General features: G+C 37.3%; 1 protein-coding gene across 1 annotated transcript in view; it reads right to left on the bottom strand.

Annotated features, from left to right (window-relative positions):
• The window catches only part of LOC134806011 (lachesin-like), a 50,815-nt gene extending 35,094 nt beyond the window's left edge, over positions 1 to 15,721 (bottom strand). The window contains exon 1 of the mRNA XM_063779212.1: positions 15,231 to 15,721. Within this exon, the coding sequence (XP_063635282.1) occupies positions 15,231 to 15,318 (88 nt within the window). The 5' untranslated portion in view covers positions 15,319 to 15,721. The remainder of the gene's footprint in view (positions 1 to 15,230) is intronic.
• Between the last annotated feature and the right edge of the window lie 4,025 nt (positions 15,722 to 19,746).

Genomic DNA, 19,746 nt, shown 5'->3' with positions numbered 1-19,746 from the left:
CCACTGCTGGGCAAAAGCCCTCATCTCTTTCTTCCACGTATCTCTGTATCTAATCTTCTCGAAATACGTCAAGGTCGTGTCTCCTTGGAGATCTGCCGTGACGCCGCGCTATTTAAAAAATAAAATTAATTTTAGCCCCATTAAAACTTGACTGCAATAATTGAGCTCATTTGATTAAACACAAGTATAATTATTTTGATTAATAAACACAGTAGGTAATACGTGTGCTGAGTGTCGTGTCATAACTATAGAATACTCAAACAATAAAATAAAAACTCGTTAAGTTCTAAGTCACTGACCTACAAACATCAACATTTTGCTTTGTTAAATAGGTAATTCGTGAACTGCTCCCACTCAAACGTATTTCACCGGGCATATTTGTGGTAATTTGACATTGTCGATCAGAGATAAAATTAACTGAGTCGAATGCTACAGGGCTGCTATAAATATAAAACCGATTTCGACAAATTCGAGCGGCTATTCTCTTGCGACTACACAGCGGCTCCGCTGCGAACCTATTCATGAGTATCGATTTTATGCAAAATGCAACAAGATTCACTTGGACATGGCTAGTACGTATTGTGCGGTATACCTATCAATCTCGCAGCAATTACGTACGTTGGTATCGCTATCGACGCTTGTAAATGGCTGCGAATGGCGGCGGGGTGTTGAAATGCGAGGCCTCGTCGTGCGAAATGGAGGGAATTGGAGTTGTGTATACACATGAACACAATTAGCGGTTAGCTGTGGATAAGGCGGCGGGCGAGCCCGGCCCCCCACAATAAGATGCTGATAAAGCCAATTTAGCCCGGATCCGATTTCTCCGCCCTGTTTATTATCAGTTGCGTCTAATTTTAGTTTTAGCCATTGTTCAAAGCACACACAAACATGTACGTAAATTGTGGTTAGCTAAGTTATATGAAGTTTGCGAATTATAGCGCGAAATGATTTTCCATTGCGCGCATTTAATTAGTTACTTTAGTGCCGGAAACTATTCAAATGCGCAATATACTGCAAAAGTTTGAGTGTTTATGACAATACAACCTATAAAGTGTCATTCTATGGAACTTGCTAACTGTGTAAACAAAAGTCACTAGTAAATTCATCATTCAGAGACAATTTCAATATGGCGGTTTGTTTACATAGTTAGCAAGTTAGTTCCATAGAATGACACTTTACAACTACCCAGTCTTCTCTTAGAAGATCGCCGATTTACTCGTACTTTGTCAAAATGAACAGAATTTAAATGTCATGTTGTGAACATCCAGAAATACTAGGTATTTCCAAAAATATCCACGTCTCACAAGCTTGTGCAAAAAAGCAAAAACTAACTATCAGAAACATTTACGTAAGATTCTTATATAGTAAAATAAAATAACTACACAAAGCACACACGTTGCCAAGCAGTGAAAGCGATAAGAATACGAAGACCGTATGAAAGTTATAAAAATATCTGGATGACAGTTGGCGTTATATTGCTGTTATAAATCAGTGGTGGGCGACAGAGGAGTGTGGCGACGACGAAGCACGGGTGTGTCGTGACGCGTCCTGCGACGCCGCGCCGGTGCCGCAGCGTGTCGGCACGGCGATGCCACGCAACGCTACTGCATAAATATCACCCGAACATTCACCAATGTCTTATCACCCGGCTATTGAGTTTCACCGTTGCTTTATTTGTATACGTGTTGCCATCCTCGGAAACCGTCAATGACAAAACAAGTAGCTTAAACTTTGCCAGTGTTTCCCTAACTCCATCCGATATAGTTCTCGTGGCGTTAACTGGGTGTTTTGGAATTCGGCACGTTTGTTTGGAATCTGATATGAAACTACGAAATCTATATGTTATGATATTATACGCTATTATTTAGCTTAAGCATAAAGTTTTGGTGTTACCATCTAGGTAAAGGGTGTGTAATGATTTATACATAAACAAGTAACATATTTTCACATTGTATAAAATCGAATTGCAATATTTCAGACTGTATACAAGGAGCGTAAACATAGTGGGGATCGACCTGCCCTACAGAAAAAAAAAATTTTTTCGCGTCAACATTTTTTTTCTTTTACTGTTTTTCTAATCAGAACACGATACCGAATACGCCCTTAAACGGGTCCCCACTATTTTTGTTACATCCTGTATAACCATCAATGTGCACTTGTGCATAACGTTCAGTTAAAGCAGCGGTCGGCAACCTTTTAGCAGCCAAGGGCCACATAGTAGTTAACGGAGGTGACGCGGGCCGTACTTTGTTAATATTTATGACTTTATGAGACATTGAATTGTTTGTCACTATTACATACAAAATAGCCAAGGCGCCTCTCGGGCCGCAAGTGACAGGTTCGCGAGCCGCATGCGGCCCGCGGGCCGCAGGTTGCCGACCGCAGAGTTAAAGCATCACTAAGATTCGATATTAAAAAAGTTGTTATACTTATTATACGTTGCAGTAAAATTATTAGTGATAAAAATTGCAGAGGTTATGATAAATGAGCATTATGTATACTTTTGAACATTTGACAAATTCAAACATCCATTTTTTATTTAAATCGTCTAAATAGTTATCATTCAAACGTGTGACTTGTAATTATGCGTTTTGTTTGTATGAAAACTGTACGGCACCCACGACATCCGTACCTGCACCCACGGCAACATACGTAGATCTTGGAGTGTTTTTGACAAGTGATTTTTTGTCTCTGCATGTATGCCCAAGATTTGTCCGAGTGCTTCAGGAACCAATATTACGAAGAACATTTTAAGCATGGTTCTACAACCAATCTAGTGGGTGTTATCCTATTTTGTCCTTGCCCCACATGAAGTCGGGAATAGATAAAATAAAGTTCCCAATAACAATAAAGAGCATACCTACATCTACTTACGTTATATTTAACGAAACTGATAGTTACATATATATGCATTTAAATTGCAAATTAAGAGTCACTCCTTTAAGCGGTTCAACTGGAGGGGCACCCATTAGAGGTGTACCTACCTTTTATGATAATTAATTAACGATCTCAGTTTCGAGGTAGGTTTGTGACGCAGAGTGTGTACATTCATTTTAAACTTGTGATAACAACCGTCGACTGGATGCACGCATTTATATTCACATGTGAAGGATCGGTCGAGTTGAAAAAGAAGAGCAATAAAAGTTTTACAACACGTGGAACACGTCAGCGGGCGACTATGGTTTACGCCTCATACCGGCAGATTGGAAACCGCGCGTGCCTGTGCTCGTGTGCATAGATACTTTAAAACGACGTGAAACTGCCAAATCCTACGCTACGCCAGATTCACTTAATACCTACGTTTGTTTGCTTCGTGACTGAGCGCTATATCGAGCGTTGCAGTTCAACTGTCAATAAAAGTGGAGTTGTGGTGCGGAAACCACATATTGAAGCACCGCAGAATGTCGTGTGGAATGCGACAGTTGGTGTAGACGGTCTAAAAATATGGGTAAGCTTTGCAAATTATGGGTAACATAGGAAATATGGAGAATTATAACACCGGCGACCGTCGTGACGCCCGGTGCCGGGCGCCCGCACCCCGCCGTCGCGTATCAAGTCACCGCAATGAGTCTCCATATGAAGTCAGTAAATTTCGTGATATGGCGGTCATATCACAAGAAATAATAATGCAATGTCACAAGGTAGTTAAAATAACATTGGATCGTAAGATCGTAACCCTACTGTCCCTACTCACATGTGGTTTTATCTGATAATACCTGACATTTTAAAATAATATGTAAAGTACAAACTTATTCTCATGTGTTTACCAACATTACGAGTTAGTAGGTAACATTATAATATGCAGCTAATGTAAAAGTGAGCATATTGGATGAGCATGACTAAGGGGCTTTAAGGAGTAATTTAATAAAGCACCGCAGAGACATACGAAACACTTACAATGGCGGGATTATAAGTCAAGTCTCGGGCACAATGCCGTGCCATTATTGCGAAACTACTACCCGAGTGTAACGGCTACGTAAACCTACGGCTTGTTAATTTTGAATAGAGACGCAGAGAGTATATCTGTATCGCGCAGACACTCGTAATGCCGCTTCCGTCGCAGCTGACTCTAGACCAAATAGTGTGGATCGTACACAAAAAGCAGCGACCAATTTAGCAGAGAAGCAAACCAAATATAAACTAACGATGTACCGTCAAAAGCGTCATACAACATTCTTATTTGATTTACCAATAATCATCATTGCATTTCTTTTCACAGAAATCCTAGCCCGAGGTTAAGTAGAGGCCCGATTCGGATTTTGAAATAGACATCTATTAGACATCTTTTAGACATCACCAAGATACGATAACGATATGTTTAAGATCTAACCTGTCAAATTTGACATTTGCGCGATTCTGGAGATACTGTTGAACGATTTCCACAGGATATGACTTAGAGATCCAATTCACATCTAATAGATATCTTACTCTATCTAACGTAAAAGTGACATTGGTTGCCCGAATTGCGCTGCAAAATAGAACTAGTTGATATCTAAACTATAACGTATCTAGAATGGATCTAGTACGTGTCGTCTCTTGTGAATATCTTGAAATTCGAATACGGCAGTAGGAAATATTACAAACTTTTGACTGACGAAACTATGTCTTTCAAAAATATTGCTAAAATTGTACATCCTGTTGTACTTATCCGCCTGCATTGTAGGAATCAATGAAGGTGGAATTTGAAATCAAGAGTAATCTGTCTGGATTGAAATGCGAAAGGAGATGGATGACAAGGAAAATACGCGAGAAAATTCAAAAGGAAAGCAAGGTGGAGCGAGCGCAGAAAATTGGCTTCATTAGAGCGAGGGACTGAGGGCGCGTTAAAATTTTACACACGGCTACCAAATTCTCCGAATCTAAGCGAATGTACCTAAAAATATGTAAAATTGATTATAAAATTACTAAAGCGCGCGGTTATTTTATGCGATAAACGCAGCGTTGATGAAATTTATGAAAAAATACAATACGCCTACCGCTGTGTTTACTGCGTTAAACAATAGTGTCATTAGATTATCTAATGTAAAATGTAATTTTGCCTACATTCCGTTGATCTCATGCGTTCAACACTGGCTCAGTGACCCAAAAATATTAGACTTGGCCTCTGACACAAGAGAGCGCCACTTTGCCCTATTCGGCGCCACTTCACGCCAGTTGGGTATTATGTGTAACACAAACACATTTTGTTTTGTAGATCAAAACTCCGAAAATCGACTTTGTTATTGGTTGAAATTGAATAAAGTAGGTATTCCATGCAGCCGTTGTTAGGGGATGGGTAAGGGTCGTTTCTCAAAAAGTTGGCACCGCCAGGATAAAATTTATGTTTTTCAAAAATTTTGCATTTTCGCAATTTTTTTTATTGGGATCGTTAAAAGGCAACTTAAACTATTAGAAAATGTGGAAGGGAAGCAATTCCTTCAGTTAGTTTAGAAGATATAGGCGTTTGAAATTCAGGTGAATGATATCAAGGACAGGTGAAAGATATTTTGTCTCCAGGTTATTGATAGTAGAAGCAGGTTATCGAGAAATAAGTACAAATTCCAATGAAAATATTGACAGGTTATCGAGAGGCGTCATTAACCTGTGTCCGTTGCCGTTAACCTGGTTTCCTGTCATCATTCACCTGAAATGAGTGTCATCCACCTGTCCACCACATCATTTTCAATGTCTTCTAAAAATAATCGAAAAATGTGTCATTTTCTATACAAAGGGACCTTATTGTCCACTACGATGATTCCAATTTTGGATTCTGACCCACCTTACCTTCGATTCGATTCCCAATTTAACAACAAGTTTTTGTGAATAAGTAAACATTCAATCTTGCTGTCTATTCACCCTGGCAGTACCTAGTGGAACTCAGGTTTGGTGCAACATAGGCACATGCAGTTTTGGTCATCCAACACGTCTTGATGAGCACTTGGAAGAGCAATACCCAAGATAGAGCTGATGCTGAACCCTCGCAGTACCTACTGGAACTCAGGTTTGATGCAACATAGACACACGCTGTTTTGGTCATTCGACACGTCTTGATGAGAATTTGGGAGGGCAGTACCCAAGATAGAGCTGATGCTGAACCCTCGCAGCACCTAGTGGAACTCAGGTTTGGTGCAACATAGACACACGCTGTTTTGGCCATCCAACACGTCTTGATGAGCACTTGGAAAAGTGGTATCCAAGATAAAGCTGATGCTGAACCCTCGCAGTACCTAGTGGAACTCAGGTTTGGTGCAACATAGACACACGCTGTTTTGGTCATTCGACACGTCTTGATGAGCATTTGGGAGAGCAGAACCCAAGATAGAACTGATGATGAACCCTCGCAGTACCTAGTGGAACTCAGGTTTAGTGCAACATAGGCACACGCTGTTTTGGTCATCCAACACGTCTTAACGAGCACTTGGGAGCGCAGTACCCAAGATTGAGCTGATGCTGAACCCTCGAAGTACGAGTGGAATAGACTTGGTTCATCATAGGCATACGCTGTTTTGGTCATCCAACACGTGTTGGGAGAGCAGTAGGTACCCTAGATAGAGAAATTGCCAAATCGCCAAACGTGAACTATGCGTCGTTGAAGAGTTCCGTTCTGATCTTCATCAGCAGTTTCACTTCATCAAATGTCACTTTTGTGAATGTATATGCTTGATTTGTAAATAAAAACACAAAAATCACTATATGTATGCCTTTAAGATTTGAGGAGTTCCCTCGATTCTTCATGGATCCCATCATCAGAACTGGGTTTTGACAAAAACGGGACCAATCTGTATGCATATACATACAATCAAAAAAAGAATTTTCAAAATCGGTCAGGTAAACAAACGTTAAGAATTGAGGTTTCAGATTATCATCATCATTCGCTTGCCCTTGCCCCATTCATTTGGGGTCGACGCAGCATGTCTTTTTCTTTTCATCCATACCTCTCTCTCTCGCCCGTCATCTCATCACACAATAAACAAAATGAGCATGTTTTCACCTTTTTACAAAACATTTTAATAAATGTCTAAAACTAAAAACCCTCATAAGGTACCTTTTCCCGTGGGACGTCACAAATCTACTTACGACATTAGTGTAACAAATTTTTTTTTTCATAAAATAAACCTAGGGAGGAAAATGGGGTCTACGTTTGTATGCAGAAACAGTTGTCCACTAACGACTTAATAAACATAATCACTGTTTGAGTATATGTAACGTGGATTTTAAATAGTTATCGTTCACCTGTCATATGGCAGGTGAATGACGCTTCATTCACCTGCCCGTGCATCATTTACCTGACTTTTTTGGACAGGTTAACGAGACTTAAGATAAAGGTACACAAATTTGAATAATATGCAGCTTTGACAGACAGGATAGTTTTTATTCCTAAATTAACACACAAAAGCGATATAACCGCTATATAATTATATAGTTACGAGTATTAGTTGTGGTATCAGTGACATTAATCTGCCGCAAAATCTCATCCACCTGGCAGTTTTAGCCAGGTGGACGATATGCAGGTGATGGGGAAAATGGCAGTTATATCGTGAATATACAAAATGTATTAGCTTGATGAACTCCATACTTAGGAATATAAAACTAAACTATTGATTACGTTACATATCTTAATAGTAATGCGATAGGTTACACAATTAGCAAGATATCGACGCCAGGATAAAGAGTACTTACCCATTACAAACTCCAATTTCCGATACTTTGTCGTTTGTGTTTTATTTGCGAAGCACAATAACCACGTCTTCGTCCTACCAGGTGATAGCTGATGAGTGACGCCTTCGGCTCGTGCGGAGTGAGACGGGATAGGTGCGGTGGGGATTATACAATCGTCGTGAACGTGACGCGCCAGGTGAATGTTAAGTATTGCCTTGGACAAACTTTGAAGCCGAATAACTTAAAATATAAGTATAATATTGTTATGCGATAGTAATACTTTAAAAGTTAATATAGGATATATTTTAATAAAATACGGTAATGACGTTAAATTAAGTTAATAATTTGTGTGGTTTTCATAGCCCGGAACATCAGTACCTCGCCTTGGGACACGGCAGGTTAACGGATAAACGTAGTTACAATTTTTTTTTTGCAATCAATTTTTATTAAATCTTTTTCTAAGTATTAGGCCTCTGTGTAAAAAGTCTCTCTAAATATGTGTTAAAATATTATTTATAAAAATTATACATAATGAAAAAAAAGTTCTAACATAAACCTAGTTACAGGCGGCGGTGCCAACTTTTTGAGAAATGACCTAAGATAAGTAGCGCACAAAACATAACTTAACGCGTTACGTAAGGTTTGATTTTACTGCCCGTAAATGTTCATGTTACCCCGGGTTTGTACCTATATGAAAATCGATTCTTAAGGAGTAAACTCCAAAAAGCCTTAATTGGTCAGCCTCCCCTGGTTGACTTCTAGATTTAAGCTCTTTTTGAAATTACCCAAAAGTCAGCCAGGAGAAACCAACTATTGGATTTTGTACAAAAAAAGTAGTTCCATATAATCAGTCGCCTTAAAAAAACGTTTTTCAGATACATTTAGTATTAATTATGTAAAGCAGTCCAAAAACTTTTAAATAGAAATGCTGCTTGTGTCTTGTCAAAATAATAGTCAACAAAATAGAATTTCAGTGCTCGCCAATCGGTGGTGGCGTGAGAGTCACTAAGTTGTCGTTTGCCGGCCTACCAACAAGCACGCTATTCAAATTTCATTTACCAAATCAGGGAATATTATCAAACTCTTATTGTAGCCGCTGGATTTTAAAATTCATTAACTGGTTACCTAATGTCAAAGCAAACGACGGTTAACTACCTGCCTAATTTTCGCCTTCATTACGTAATGTGGTAATTTAATTAAGATTTGGCTAAGCTGTGAAGATAATTATTTTGGATGAAATGGTTAATGTGGGTATATAATCTTAAATTTATTATTAGATCATGACAAAGCTAAGCATAAAGTATTTAACGATTTAGTGTAACAACATGTATGATAAGATATTAAGGGTTGATTTACAAAAGTCTGTCTGCATGGGCGTTAGACGTCTCATGTAACTTACCTATGTCCTTAGTAAGGATAAGGTAATAAATAGTTCTACTTGTTGGATGTAGGTATATTTCAATCAATCAATCAATCAAATTATTTATTGTTGGTCATGAGTTACATAGGATGTTATTCTAATTTACAACGGTCTTCATGTCCTGCCTCAGACAGGCGTACAATATGGAAACTTAAATCTAATTGAGATCAGAGATCACTAATATGTAAATTAACTTATTCTACACAAAACCAAATTAGTTAACATTTTCATTTTTATTCCGATAAAAATACATTTATCCACTAGCCAATTAAAAAGTTGTTTTTTAAATTCCATAGGCATATTTTTTTTAGGTGGATTGGTAATTTATTATATATTTTTTGGACACATAACCATAACACTCTTTCAAAAAAAATGCCGAATTTGACCCAGGATATCCAATATCATAATTCATAACCATATTTAGACTGAAGGCGTGGTCTTGGATTTCTACCTTCAAACATGTTGTGGTTATTTTTAACAAAATACTGATTTAAAATATGTACAGGGCTGGAAAAGTTAGTATTTTGTTCTCGAGAAACAGCGTACGACACGATTCAGTTTGATTAAGACCATATATAGCACGTAGGCATCTTTTCTGTAATCTAAATATTTGGTCTTTATTCCTAACATTACCCCATAAAATTATTCCATACCGTAGATTATTTGACATGACATAGGCGTGGAAGGCTAGAAGAGCTGTATTTTCTGTTGATACTTCCCGAAGTCGTTTTAAAGCATAGGCAAATCTACTACTTAATTTAATTATAAACATTTTTTTACTGCCTATTGCCAATTATTTAACGATTAAAATGTATTTTCTGATGTTGACATGTAATATTTTATTTAAGAATATAAGATACCAATTAATGAGTATGAGTATCTTTGTCGTTGTCTTGAATATTACAAAAAATCTCAAGCTCCAGATTCTTCTCTTTTTTTCCTTTTTATGTTCCACTGCAAAAATGGCATAAGAACTAAGAACTTTTCAGTTGCTTTGGTATAAAATTTATACGCATAGCACGTAAATTGATCTTCTTAAGTAAGATCTTGGTTTTATGATGTGTGGTGTGAATAGTAAATAACGAAGTTTTGGTATCGCAACCGCATAACTCGGGTCGGGGAGGCTTGTTTATGTGGCAATTGGCGTCGCAATGAACCGGCGTTCTAGCGGGACCAAGTTCCCTGCAAAGGCGGTCCCGGCGCGAGCTACAAATTGAAGCATAGTGCCGCAACTCACAAATAATCATACACAAGGTAAATTGTGAGATGAAAGTTCCTATAACTCGAGTCTGTCAGTAATTTGTTTTGGAATTGCGGTCAAGAGAGATACAAGTTACTCTAGCACTCAATTTAAATTGCAATATAAATTGCACGCTAAATGCTATGTTATATCAAGGATCAAGAGTTTTGCGACGAAAATATATAAATGAAGTGAGGAAAGAGAAATCACGCAGAAATTATAAATCAGATGGCGTAGAGAGGTGAGCGTTGAAGAAGGTAAGCTCACATCGTGTAGTTGTGAGCCAGACTATAATGCCTGATTCACATCTATTCCAGTGGCATTCCAGTCCACTGATCGAATCCGGCGCTGGAATGCTACTGGAATAATGTGAACCAGCACTGGAATATAATCATTCCAGTCCAGTGACTGGAATGATACTCTATTTTTGATTCCAGCTCGCCCAGTCCAGCGCCACTGGAATAAGGTAGACCGTCAATACCGTGCTGGATTAAACGTTAACGTATTGTTTCTTTTGGTAACAGTCTCCATAAATTCACTGGATGATGAAAATGACTTAATGTCAACGATCTAGTTCAGTGCTGGATTCGATCACTGGACTGGAATGCAAATTTAAAATCAAACGTAAAGACAAACGTAACCCTATGTACCCTTTAGGTATAGGAGTTACCTATATGTATAGGTACATTGTAAAAACACTAATATTATATTCAACGCTGCGTCCTGCAAACGCAAAGGCATTATGACCATTTTTCACAACTGTAAACAACTAGTTATAAACTATTAAGTATAGGTAAAGGTGAAAACACGTATTTAATACCGAGTTAATCAGGCGGCTAATTAATGTAAAGAATAATGGACATAAAAGACGATAGACGCAAAAGCGTGGATTGTTACGCCACACTCACAGATTCAACGAAATCCAGTAATTCCCTTTTGAATATTCTACAGCTCATCCAGCAAAAAGCTAATCCGCTGAATAATGGGGTTATAGATATCAACGCTTCAGCAGGCGTGGTGAAAAAATATGCCAATTGTTCGGCGCGGCATGAGCTCATGCCATTTAAATAATAAATCTCAGCTTTGTCTGATGTTTTAATTGTTTTCACGGCTCTCGATCGAAACGGTTGTTCGCTTTGAATGATCTGTAGCTCAATGAAAAGAATCTTCTTATATTTCTTGAGTATAAAGCTCTTTAAAATTTAATTATAGTAGTTTAAGTACGTTTATTCAAGCTGCTGTATTTTATGATTTATTTATAAGCATTTGTACTAATTAATAATTTAATTAAATTCACGTTGTATAATTATAATTATACATATAAAGAATTTATTTTCGATATTAGTATTGTGATGTTTGTATTCGGATAATTAGGTTCATCACGTGTAAGGGTGGATTTCAAAAACAGGAAAAAAAAATTACGTTTGGTCCTTATAAAAAAGTAGCAAGTTTTATCAATTGTATCTTTTTTCATTCATTAGCAAGTAGTTTTGCCTAAATAGTCCGTTGATCAAAATCACTGAGAATGGTATAGTTTATTTTACATTAGAATTGTACATTACCAATTGACAAGCACTGATGATTTCATGTGTAATAGTGATGACGGTTTTTAGAAACTTTTATAGTATTTTGCTATACTATTTATTTTCCGATATTAAGCTGTATTTTTGAAAATTGTTTGCCGTGTCTTGTATGTAACACTATATATACTTTATAAATGTAGAAAAATATACAACCATTTCTTTCACACTAAAGGATGGGGTTAAGGAAGAGCAGTGATTATGTTTCTTCATATAAAGGGTAGGAAGGAGATGGATAATTATGAAAGATTAAAATTAAATAATGTATTGGATGAATGTGCTCTGCTATACTTAAAAACTGGGTGGCTAAGTTTAAACGAGGCCGTACTAGCGTCTGCTCGCCCTAGACGGCCAAAAACAGATTTTTTCATCGGTTTGTTACAACAGATGTAACTTAATGGTGTCCATTAGTTCCATTGCACTCCAAAAAATCTAAGCTGTAAAATCGTCTGGAAAAGTGATAGTTTCCGTTTTTTGGTACAGACAAGTGAAAAAAATATGGGTGCACACATCATACTCAAAAATATATCTCATAGCTCTTATGTCAGCGAATTAAGAACTATGGGACATATTTTTGAGGATGATGTGTGCACCCATATTTTTGCACTTGACTGTCCCGATGCGAGTGGAATTTTGATAATAGATTATCTTCCAAAACATCAAACTATCAATAGAGAATATTACGCTAATCTGTTCCATATGTAGTTTACTCAATTTATTGAACAAAGACGACATGGACGAGTTAAAAAGAAAAGTGCGAGTCGGATTCGCAAACGAAGGGTTCCGTATCATTACGCAAAAAACGGTAAAAAATCATACGTTTGTTGTATGGCAGCCCCACTTAAATATGTATTTTATTTTGTTTTTAGTATTTGTTGTTATAGCGGCAACAGAAATACATCATCTGTGAAAATTTCAACTGTCTAGCTATTACGGTTCATGAGATACAGCCTGGTGACGGACAGACGGACAGACAGACAGACGGACAGAGGAGTCTTAGTAATAGGGTCCCATTTTTAGCCTTCGGGTACGGAACACTAAAAACATCTTTCATCAATACAACGCTAGGATACACAGTACACACATGTGTTCAAAAAGCTATGGGAAATCCTATCAACGAATTACACTTCGATTTGCTGCCACTCCCGTCTTGTTCGCCTGATCATGCATCCTCAGACTTTCACCTGTGTACAGTCAACTGTAAAAATATGGATGAAGCCAACTTATTCAAAAATATGTCCCATAGTTCTTAATTCGCTCAGAGCTATGGGACATATTTTTGAGATGATTTGTGCACCCATATTTTTATAGTTGACTGTACTTATTTCAGGTGGGCAGAAGTTTGCTACAAACGAAGAACGGCCCGATTTGAACAATGGTAATAAAAAATATCACAGTTACTGTGTTTTCACAAGTATTTCATTTGCTTAGTCAGGTGGGGTAAATATAAAACACGGGTAAAAATTAGACTAAGTTTTTAACACTCAAAAACTTATTCTATTTCATATTTAATTACACAAACGGGTCTACCGCGATATAATTTCATTGTTTTTACCTTTAATTCCGACGTTTCAGCTGAGTTGCACCAGCTGTGGTCACGGAAAGACCTTCCGTCCTTCCTTCTTCTTTCCGTGACCACAGCTGGTGCAACTCAGCTGAAACGTCGGAATTAAAGGTAAAAACAATGAAATTATATCGCGGTAGACCCGTTTGTGTAATTAAATATGTGTACAAAACGCGAGAGTTTAAAGTGTTATTCTATTTCATTCATATTCCATTTAAAAAGAAGCCTTGTGTGTTCTTTTTAAATGAGATATGAATGAAATAGAATAAATTTTTTAATGTTAAAAACTGTGTCTTATTTTTACCCGTGTCTTATATTTACTCCCCCTGACCCTACTAGGAAATTCCAACCTTGATTCTTATTTTGTAAATGATAAGAACAAAATAAATCATTTATCATTTTCATTTTGAAATTTTATTCATATTCATGTGAAATTTTATAAGCGTTGTTAGTAGGTATTAGGCCGGAAGTCAAAGTCGCTGTAGAGGAGTATTTTGCAGGTCTAGAAATGGGTTATTTTCAGGAAGGTATTGCAAGGCCTGGGAACGAAGGTGGAATAAGTACTAGTTAAGAGCTACACGTATTAGGTCGGAGACTACGTCGGAAAATCAAATCAAATTTATCACGCTCACCTACGACTAATTAATTACGTATCCTCCCGCCCTCATGTAGTCGATAACTAAGTAATTGAATTTACTCAGAAGCCTTTATAATTATTATTTTTCATAGAAATGCGAAAACCCAATAAACAGCGCAGCAATCAAAAGTAACTTATTAAATAAAGTGGGCAAGTTGGTAGGAGTAAAGGACACTGAAGGCGAATGATGATTAATATTAAAACCACCTTTATACAGTTTATAAATTACAATACGACCGAATACTGAGATAAATTTTGCTTAGACATAAAATTTAAATATTAACCATACAAAATAATTCGGCCCGCAATGTAAAGTGACACACAAGTTACAAGATACGAGCTTTGCAAAATAACCGTCAACGCTTGTTGGCAGTTACTATAAAAAGCTCGTATCTCGTAATGTCATGTCATGTTATGTTATGCAGTACATTGCTGCTTGGTAAATTTTCAAAAATTAGGATTATTATTAGAAGTTCTAATGTACAAATATGTAAGTAGATATACCTACTTATAGAATTTTTATTAAACGAAGTTCATTCAATTTATCGGGTACGAGTATCAGAGGACCTCAAAATATAACATTATTGTTTAAGATTTTATGTAGGTACTATTGAGATAGTATCTACAATCTATATACATTGAGTTGAGACAGATTGAGAAACCATTTTACACAATCACATATTCTGAGGGGGCCTCGCCTTAATAATTTTGAAACCGCAGCAGAAATACTTGAGTCTCCCGCTTGCAAATTTTATATCAACAATCCGCGCTTGATTTTTACAAGGGATAAAATAAATAAAATTGCAACTTGTAAGTTTAAATAAAGAAAGCATTTTTTGTGTTTTAAGGTATCTTGTTAGATCCAATGTGCATTGCAATGTAACTCTGTTTCAATCTAATTAGAACCTTTCATAAACCAACTAAAGTAGCATTTTTTGTATCATTGCTTTCTCAAACGAACGAAATTCATCTTATTGTTTTATGAAAATACAAGTTTTCTTAACTAACTCCAACTGGAAGAAAATCAACTCAAACAATAGCAATTTAACATTCAACAGCTGTTGTTGTCGTTGCTTCATAAAACAGTATCTTATTTGCCACTATGTCTTCAGATTTACAACGAGGTGTCTACATTTATGCTAATAACTTACCGTCGGATGATGTCGCGGTACCGACAATTAAGAGCAGTAATAAAACATGCGATGCCATCGAACACGAAATTGAACTTATATCCTTCATTTTGTGTAGTTTAACCCATCGACATCGTAGTCTATTTAATAAACTTTTACAAGTAAAAGTGTGTCAACAAAGTGTTGTCATGTTCGTTGGTAGCGTAAGCTGGGCTAGGGAGTCGAGTAGTTAAATATTCATCGGGCGATCAGGAACCAAAATCGTGTTTCAGCGTGAAGATCGCGAAGTACGATCGCGTGGGGCGCTTACGGCGGTACAGAGATGGCGCGGCTCCGGCTGCGAGCTCGCCGGCTGCGTAGGTACTGACCGCGTTGCCTCGTACGAGTAGCGGGCCGCGCTTTGTTCCGACCGCTGAGCGCCGACCGCCGACGCGACGCCGACGCCGAGCACCCGCCGGCGCAAGCGTAGCCCCGCCTCATTCTCGGATGAAATGACGGAACATTACCAGTATTTGTAACAGTTTGCGTCAAATTGATATAAATGGAGACGGTTTTAATAAAGTGTAATTGACTTTTGCTGAGTTCGCGACGCATTAATTTATACCACGCTAAGACGCCTCGGGCAGGTGCGACGTTAAATACCAGCGCGGAGAAACTTCCCTTTTTCCCAAGAATAATCTCTAATTTAAATGAAAGTTAATTACGATGAGTCTCTTAGGCCACAATGGAATCATGGCCAAAAATATGACTCTTTTACTAAGTTAAGGAAGTGAAAATGAATTTCATAAGGAAAATTTATGCAAAAAGTAATACCAAATTTTTATTTATAATTTGACAAAGCCATGACAGGATTAAAATGAGAAATGTTAAACTAGACTTCTCAGTTCGTAGTAAAACTCACCTTTTACTTCGTAGAGGCAGCAACCTGGCGTCCCATGACCCAGGCAAGGCAGCATGGTAAATCCCCTACATTTCATTAAACTGTTGAAAGTGACTCTACGTGTTTTCTTCGACTTTGCACATGTCTCCCAAATATCTGGATAATGAATATAGTAGATCGTATCTTGTTTTTAGGGTTCCGTACCCAAAGGGTAAAACGGGACCCTATTACTAAGACTTCGCTGTCCGTCTGTCACCAGGCTGTATCTCACGAACCGTGATAGCTAGACAGTTGATATTTTCACAGATGATGTATTTCTGTTGCCGCTATAACAACAAATACTAAAAACAGAATAAAATAAAGATTTAAATGGGGCTCCCATACAACAAACGTGATTTTTGACCAAAGTTAAGCAACGTCGGGAGTGGTCAGTATTTGGATGGGTGACCGTTTTTTTTTTTGCTTTTTTTTGTTTTTTTTTTCCATTATGGTACGGAACCCTTCGTGCGCGAGTCCGACTCGCACTTGCCCGGTTTTTTTTTTTAAGTTTGTCTTTTCTATGTTTTACGTTTATCATTTGTCTAAGATTTTACGATGGGCGTATTAACCACCTAGGACAAATTGAACGCTTTTTGGGTTTTAAGATGGGTACTAACTAGGTACTAGTTCTCATAAACAATATTTTAGTTCGTCACTGCATAATCAATCAGATGCCGTAGACGAATAAGATATCACGATCCATCCTCGGGTATTGTTGTAAGCCTTTCATTAATAATGTTGATGCGAAATAATAATTAATGAGTAAGATCGCCGATCGGTCTCGAGATAGATTACATACAAACGTCTAGCTGAAACGTTCCTAGGTGGGTGATGCCTGAATAATTACCGTTAACTTAATAATTAATAGAGACCTCTGAAATGTAGACAAACGGGATACGCGCCCAATCAACAGATACCTGTGCTAACGAGATTGCTGATAAATTACGGTGTAATTAATTATCTTTTGGGCCGTCTTATTTAACAAAATTAAGAACAATGCTAAGATATTGTTTCAGTAATGAATGTGTATTTTAAACATGATATTTCATACTTATTTTAGCTAACAAACTAGGATTATAATTTTTATTTATTAGTACAAAATGTAATATTGTTTCCGACTTCCGCTAAAATTATTCATGAAAAAAAATATTATAAAAAAATATTAAACGTACATAAGTACAACGAGTATTAACTTGTCACCTGGTTATTACAAAACATATGCGTAGGTGCCTACCTACTTATATAAAATCTTCAATATTTCGCATGACCTAATTAAATAATTCTAAGAAATCTATTGTTTTTTTGGGAGTAAACATAGATTACTGCTATGTTTGTCTTGCGTAGAATAACAACACTCTTTACGAAAAAGTGCAATAGCAAATATCTATTAAGTAAGTACTTGACGAAGGAAATGTTTTTGGCGAAAATTGAATTTTTGGTATACAAAGCTTTTATCTCTAAGTGTACTTTCTCCACGCGCAACTAATACTCATCACGACGATTCTAACAAACACAATTAGTGTGCGTTGTTTTATCACAGAGTTCCCACGACCACCTGTCTCCATCATCAAATCAGCTCCATGTGATAATAATATTGCACTGTCATCCGATTTACATATGTATGCAGATTTTCAGCTCAATCGGAAATCGGGAAGCGGGTCAAATTTATTAGCTGCCAAGATTTGACCCACATTGTATGGTAGGCACAATACTAACAGAGCATATTAAATAAAAGCTTGTAATAATAAAATTATCAACGTACGCGCGTCCCATGACACGGGCAAGGATACCTTGCGCTCTGTGTACTCCTTACATTTCATTAAAGTGTCAAAAGGGTCTCTACGTGTTGGCTTTGGCTCCGCGCACGCCTCCCAAACGTCCGGAACACCATTATTCCGTAATGGGAAAGACATACAAATTATCGACAATAAAGATAAAACACCATTTTTAACCGGTTTTACTCCTAACACTATTTATTAATGTAGCGGAATACATGCCCGAAGAAAGAGGAATCGTGCCCCACCATGAAGAACAATCGTAAGTGACATTGGAAAATAAGTTGAACTTGAATCGTATTGCGCGACAATATAGTACACATTTGAATGAGTGTTCGAACGTCAGAATTAGGAGCGGGATAGAAGACGGGTCGGCCATTAGAAGGGGGCCGCTGAAGCTTCGGGAACCCTTTTTTCCGTCTTCGCAAATCGTCGAGGATTAAGCCCAGTGCGCTCGCACCTTTTCGCCAATATTTTTTGCGGATTAACCGAAGGTAAACCGCTACTGATACAAAGTGTTTGACGACGATCGATAAGCACAGTGTTTAATAAAATAACGTTGAAACAACAACAAGGAGAACAAGGTACTTTAACAAACTTAGATGGGAACTAAGCGATTACTTTTTTATTATTAAAACAAAAAATATATATATTCAAAAACATGATATGTATCCTGCGGTCCCGAACACGCACATCTATCTAGCTCTCGTTCTTACGCTCAGTGAGAGCGAGAGAAAAACACGAACCTACTGGGCTTTAATAATTATTTTTCTTCTTCTTCTTTGTTACATTATTTACAGAGTGGTCGTGGCCATTATGTAGATTTTTGAGCGGCTCGCCTAACGATACGTCGCCATTCCTCCCGTAGAGCTGCTTCCGTGAGTATACAGGGTGGAAAGGCACGACGATCCTTCCCGGAAGTATTAGGTCGTTTAAGTGATACAGAGACTATTGGTAATGGTAAGAATCGTTAATTGAGTAAAAAATAAAAATTGCAAAAATACTACTTTTTAACTGTGGTGATAACCCTATAGCATGTGCACATGACGGCTAGATTAAGGATCTCCGTCGGGAAAGCTCGGGACTTTACACTTTTTTCCGATCGTTGACAGTATCGCAATGATGTATGAATGACGCATAAATGTCAAATAAATCAAATGCATGCAAAAAAATTATAAACAATTTTATTACTTTCTTAGATAATTACTTTTTTCCAATATTTAATACTATCTTCTTTTCACATACGGTGTTCAAATGTACCTCCGTGTATTACAACGCCGCCGCAGCCCGTACCCGAGTATGTCGATGCACATGCGATATAGTGTATGCTCTTCGTCATTTATCCTCCGCAGAAAGCACCAATTAGCCTTTGTCTCATTTCGTCCGCAGTTTCACATTCCGTTTGGTTTGGTACACCATATCTTTTACACAGCCCCACAAATTTAAATAGCCACGAGCATCTAACATTTTTATTTGAAGAATATGACATTCAATAAGTATAGTTCAATGAAAATTTAATTTCAAACATCAGACGTCTTGTCTATTTCCTACCACGCAAGAAGGTTTGTTAGTTTGGTATTGAAGAAGTATTTATTCTTGATTTATTCTTAGTATTTAATTTTTGCAAGTTCATTTGGTGCAACTAACACAACCTACATGTAATTTTTAATTATTTTAGATAGTTTCCAATTATTCGAAAATAATTTTGTGAAACGTGTTAAGAAACTAAAACCTTTTTATCAGTCAAGGAAACCAGAGATATTTATAAGACGATTGCGTACTTTTGAGTGGTTGTCAATGTCACCATTTGAACTGTCGTTGTAAACAATGTTGTGGTTAGTAT

This window comes from Cydia splendana, chromosome 2 (genome assembly GCF_910591565.1).
Source record: "Cydia splendana chromosome 2, ilCydSple1.2, whole genome shotgun sequence".
Lineage (NCBI taxonomy): Eukaryota > Metazoa > Arthropoda > Insecta > Lepidoptera > Tortricidae > Cydia > Cydia splendana.
This window is presented reverse-complemented; position numbering and strand designations above follow the sequence as displayed.